The sequence below is a fragment of the Mesitornis unicolor genome, unplaced genomic scaffold (assembly GCF_000695765.1).
Source record: "Mesitornis unicolor isolate BGI_N332 unplaced genomic scaffold, ASM69576v1 scaffold32305, whole genome shotgun sequence".
NCBI classification, from domain to species: Eukaryota; Metazoa; Chordata; class Aves; order Mesitornithiformes; family Mesitornithidae; genus Mesitornis; species Mesitornis unicolor.
The window spans coordinates 57,687-61,909 of NW_010184030.1; the positions used below are offsets into that span (position 1 = coordinate 57,687).

The 4,223-nt window shown below is 37.3% G+C and overlaps 1 protein-coding gene across 1 annotated transcript; it reads right to left on the minus strand.

Moving 5' to 3' along the window:
• Nucleotides 1-551: 551 nt before the first annotated feature.
• BCAS4 (breast carcinoma amplified sequence 4) lies at nucleotides 552-3,078 on the minus strand (the record flags this gene model as incomplete). The annotated part of the gene is made up of 2 exons (XM_010184345.1): nucleotides 552-653; nucleotides 2,977-3,078. Coding segments are annotated over 2 exons (204 nt in total), but the record flags the coding sequence as incomplete, so codon positions are not given.
• Nucleotides 3,079-4,223: the final 1,145 nt, after the last annotated feature.

Genomic DNA, 4,223 nt, shown 5'->3' on the forward strand with positions numbered 1-4,223 from the left:
TCCTCGAGTCCACATCAGATCTCTTTATCCCTGACCCTCAACATTCTTCTATCAGCAAATGTCACTAAAACTCACTCAAAGATTCTCATCCCCCTCTAGTGCTCATTCATGAACGACCCTATAAAGTAATTTGGACATAACTGATGTAAAAATAGACTAAATAGAAAGAACAATCTATGCTTATGTCTTTCACTGCAAGATGATGTATAACAAGCTTCCTATTTGCATATACATATACAGAAAAAAATCCTTTCGTCCAGAAGCAAAAAGTAGAGATCTTCAAAAATTACTGCTAGAACTGTTCAGTGCCTAAGCAGGAACTCTTAAAAAAAACCAACATAACTATTGAAAAATTTAAAAAATGTAAAAGAAATCCCTTTACAGAAGCAAACTGTAGCCTGTTCTTCTTCATCACTTAAAATCAATAATTAAATATGCTGTAAGGCCACATTTGATACAGAAAGGGTATTCAACGTCACTTTCCCATCTGCTAGAGAAGGAACATTAAAAATACTCACATTTTTAAATGATGAGATAGCTGCACACCAAAATTATCTGAAAGCAGCACTAAGAAAGGTGCCATGGCTCTTCTCTGCTTCAAGCACTTGTTCTTCTAGGAAGGAAACATGGTGCGCAACCATTTTAACAAATGCCTATGGAGAGAGGAAAAAACACCTAATGAAAATTAAAAGGACCTGTGCTAGGTCTCAACATTATTCTAGCTATAGATCAGGAGTCAAAGAAAAAGCTTTAACAAGATTTCAGAGCGCACTATTGCTAATACAAATATCCAAGGGGCACATACACTATATTAAGTAGACTACAGATGTTTACAGCCATGAGAACCACTACTGGTGATGACCTCAGGCTAATTTTTCTCCTTACCTAAGGGCAGACTTTTGATCCCTTTTCAGCATACAGAGTGGGTAAGCACTTGCACTGGCAACATTGTAGCAGTGAGATGAAAGACAGGGCTATTACTGGTGGGAGGAAGAAAGTGGCCAAGTGGTAGGAGGGAGGAGGCAGTAGAGGAAAAGATAAGGACGGGTGATTTTAGCTAAAAAAGGAATTATTGACCTAAAACATATGCATGTTCAGTTTCATTTGAAATCTGAGCTATAAGGGAAAGCCAACAAGAAAGAACAAGGTATTTATTTGTTCAACTACAGAACAGTTTGTTAAGTTTGGATAGTCTCTATTAAAAACTTTTTTTTTTTTAAGAAGTTGGGCAATGCTCATTTTAGGCATAGGGAAACTGAGGCTGAACAGGTAAATTAATTACCCAAAATGCGCCAGTGGCAACATCAAAATTAAAACCCAACAAATTCTCATCCTGTATAACCATTACACAATGGTCTTTTCCTTTTCTACTCTTTGGAGTACAATTTAATTTCTTCCTTGAAAATCCCCATGGATGCTAAGCTTTAAATTTAAAAGTTCTAATTAAAACATTAACTACTGCTCAAATTGCCAATTTCATCTTGTGCTCTCAGATTACTGCCATTACAGCTGGTAATGTTAGGGAGAAAAACTGATTCCTAGCCAATCAAGGTACTATCCTTCCATGATAATCACAAAAGCCTCTCAACAAAATTCTGCTGCATTATTCAGGGACACAAAGACTGGTGTTTTCCTCATATTCCAAATTACTATATCCTTACAGCTGTACTAAAGGGATGGGGTCAGGAAGGGTTGGGGTTTTTTTCCCTTCCCTGTATTAGAGGTAAAAAAAAGTACTACGAAGCCCTGTTGCTTACCATACTTTTGGCACAAGTAATTTCTTAGAGTTTTAATTTTATTTCTCTGTTCAAAGACAAAACAACCTCCCCCACTCCTCCCAAAATTCCAACCATCTATAAGCATGGAATTTGTGAAGAGAGCTAAACAGGTGAGACACTTCCAGAAAACAGTTGGTTTGGAACCCGATTCAGCCATTTTTTCACAGTCCTGGCTTAAGTATACATTAAAGTATGGCCAAATTACCAAGTATACTGAGAACCCACTAGCTATTTCTTGGACTGGAGTACTGAGTTCTGAAAATTTGATGGATTTCTAAACAGGTTAACAGTTGACACCCACTTTTGATCTAAAACACGTAACCTCCATTTCCTGTCTGAAGCTTTCTTGTGGTGCTGTGCAAGTCCATAAAATAGGAAGTGGTTTGGTAAACCTGTTATCAAATGTAGGGGTAAAAATGCAAACTAAATTAATTGAATTTAAAGAAAACTTGCTGAAAGCTGAGTCAACTGCTCTGCCCCTCCCAGCGTAATAAACATTACCAGAGGATATTACTATGTACAGATGTAGAGCCTGAAGCTTAAGCACTACCTATCTGGATTTAATGCCACAAACATTGGTTTCTTTCACTTTGAGTCAGTTAAAACTGATTTTAAACATTATACAACTTATCTCATCATGTTTTCATTATATTCCTCTAAGCAGCAAACTTACCCTCAGTTGACAGAAACTTTAAAATGCTGCTTACTAAATACAGTGAGGGTATCATCTCCATGAGTCATACTGGCTTCCTTCATTCAGGATTCAATAAACACCAAAACAGACACAACAGAAGATGGGAGCTCAGAGATCTCTACACTACTACAAAAAAGATCATCAACAACTTAAAATCGGTATGACCAGCACTGGATGCACGACTTGAATTTTTGAAATTATAACTAGTTTCATAGATAATCTTTCATGTCACAAACCAAATTAACATTACTATATACTTCAAAACCACAACTAATGCTTTTAATCTACCATTAGGAATTGTAGAACCCACAGCAATAAATGACTCAGTGATGTTCCAAAATCATAAACACATGTGCTGAACCATGGGTAAACATACTGATCTGAAAACAGACATAAGACAATAGAGAGCCATAAACATCTGAGTGCTCCCTATAAAGATCTGGACAGTTAACCTATAAAATACATAAAAAGACGTAGGTAAATTTTCTAATGTAATGAACAAACCTCTAATTTATCAACTTTGGCATAGATGTGGTTCACTTCCATCACCTTGTCTTTAATGAGCGGAATGGTCTCATCCAGGATCTCTGATGTATCACTTCTAATCTGCATGGAGAAAAGTATCTCACATGAGGATGAATCTTGAAGTAATCCATGAGACAAGAAAAAACCACAATAGTATATGATAAGGCCTCCACATCAAAACTGTAACCAGACCCTTCCCTTTTCTCCTCAAATTTCCACACTACTCCTCCCAAGAGACCATTTACTTTCTATTATGAAATACTGTAGATATGAGGGATAATAATGGATTTTAAATGAAAACTGCCTCTATACCATCCTTATGATTTGATTTTGCTGGAGAAGAGCTAACTCATACTACTTATCAATCCGTTTTTGGAAAAAGTCAGATCTTTGAGTACACCACTTGTACTTATCTTGCCTTTAGCAGGGGCTCAGGTCATAGGACATTATAGCACAGGCACCTCAGAGAAAGCTGCTGCTCCCCAGTCCCTGTCAAGTTTCCACAATGGTTAAGTGCCCTAATACAGGAAAGATTTTTTTTGTTACCTACTACAACAAGGATTGTTTCTGATATCTACAAGGGCCTGAACCTCATCTGAAATCCTGCTGAGTGTTGTGTTAGCAAGAGTTACCCCATTTCCTATATAAACAACTGCCAGTGCTTTGCTGGTGGCAATAAGATACACCTCCATGCAGAGCACTGTAGGTAATGGAACACACAAGCCAAAAACAGTGGATAAGACAAGAACTGGGAAGAGCTCTCTGAAGGGAAAGATAAAAGCAAAACCAAGAAAACCTCCACTAAAACACCCAAGTAGGCATTTTAATTTGTAAAACAGAGTAGCAACACATTGACAAGAGAAATGAGAGGCAATTGAGCCCACTTCTATACAAGTCTTCTTTCTCAACTACAATGGAGTATAGGAGGTCTTGGTTCACTTCTAGATTAAAGCTGTACTGGCAACGATTTTAATAATTTAAAGAACAGACAGGAATGAGGATCCCCCTTCAAAGATATCTTTTGTCCCAAAGACTGAGCTAGGAGATATTCTTCCTTCAACTTCATAGGAAAGAGTATGGATCTTTTAGCTAGAATGGTGAGAATCTGGAGCCGGGCTAATAGTGCAGGGAATTTTCTGGGGATTTTGATATTTAATCCAGAGTCTTGAAGCATCAATGCCTGGTAGAAGTAATTTAATCCGTGGACCATGCATTATAAACTCTAA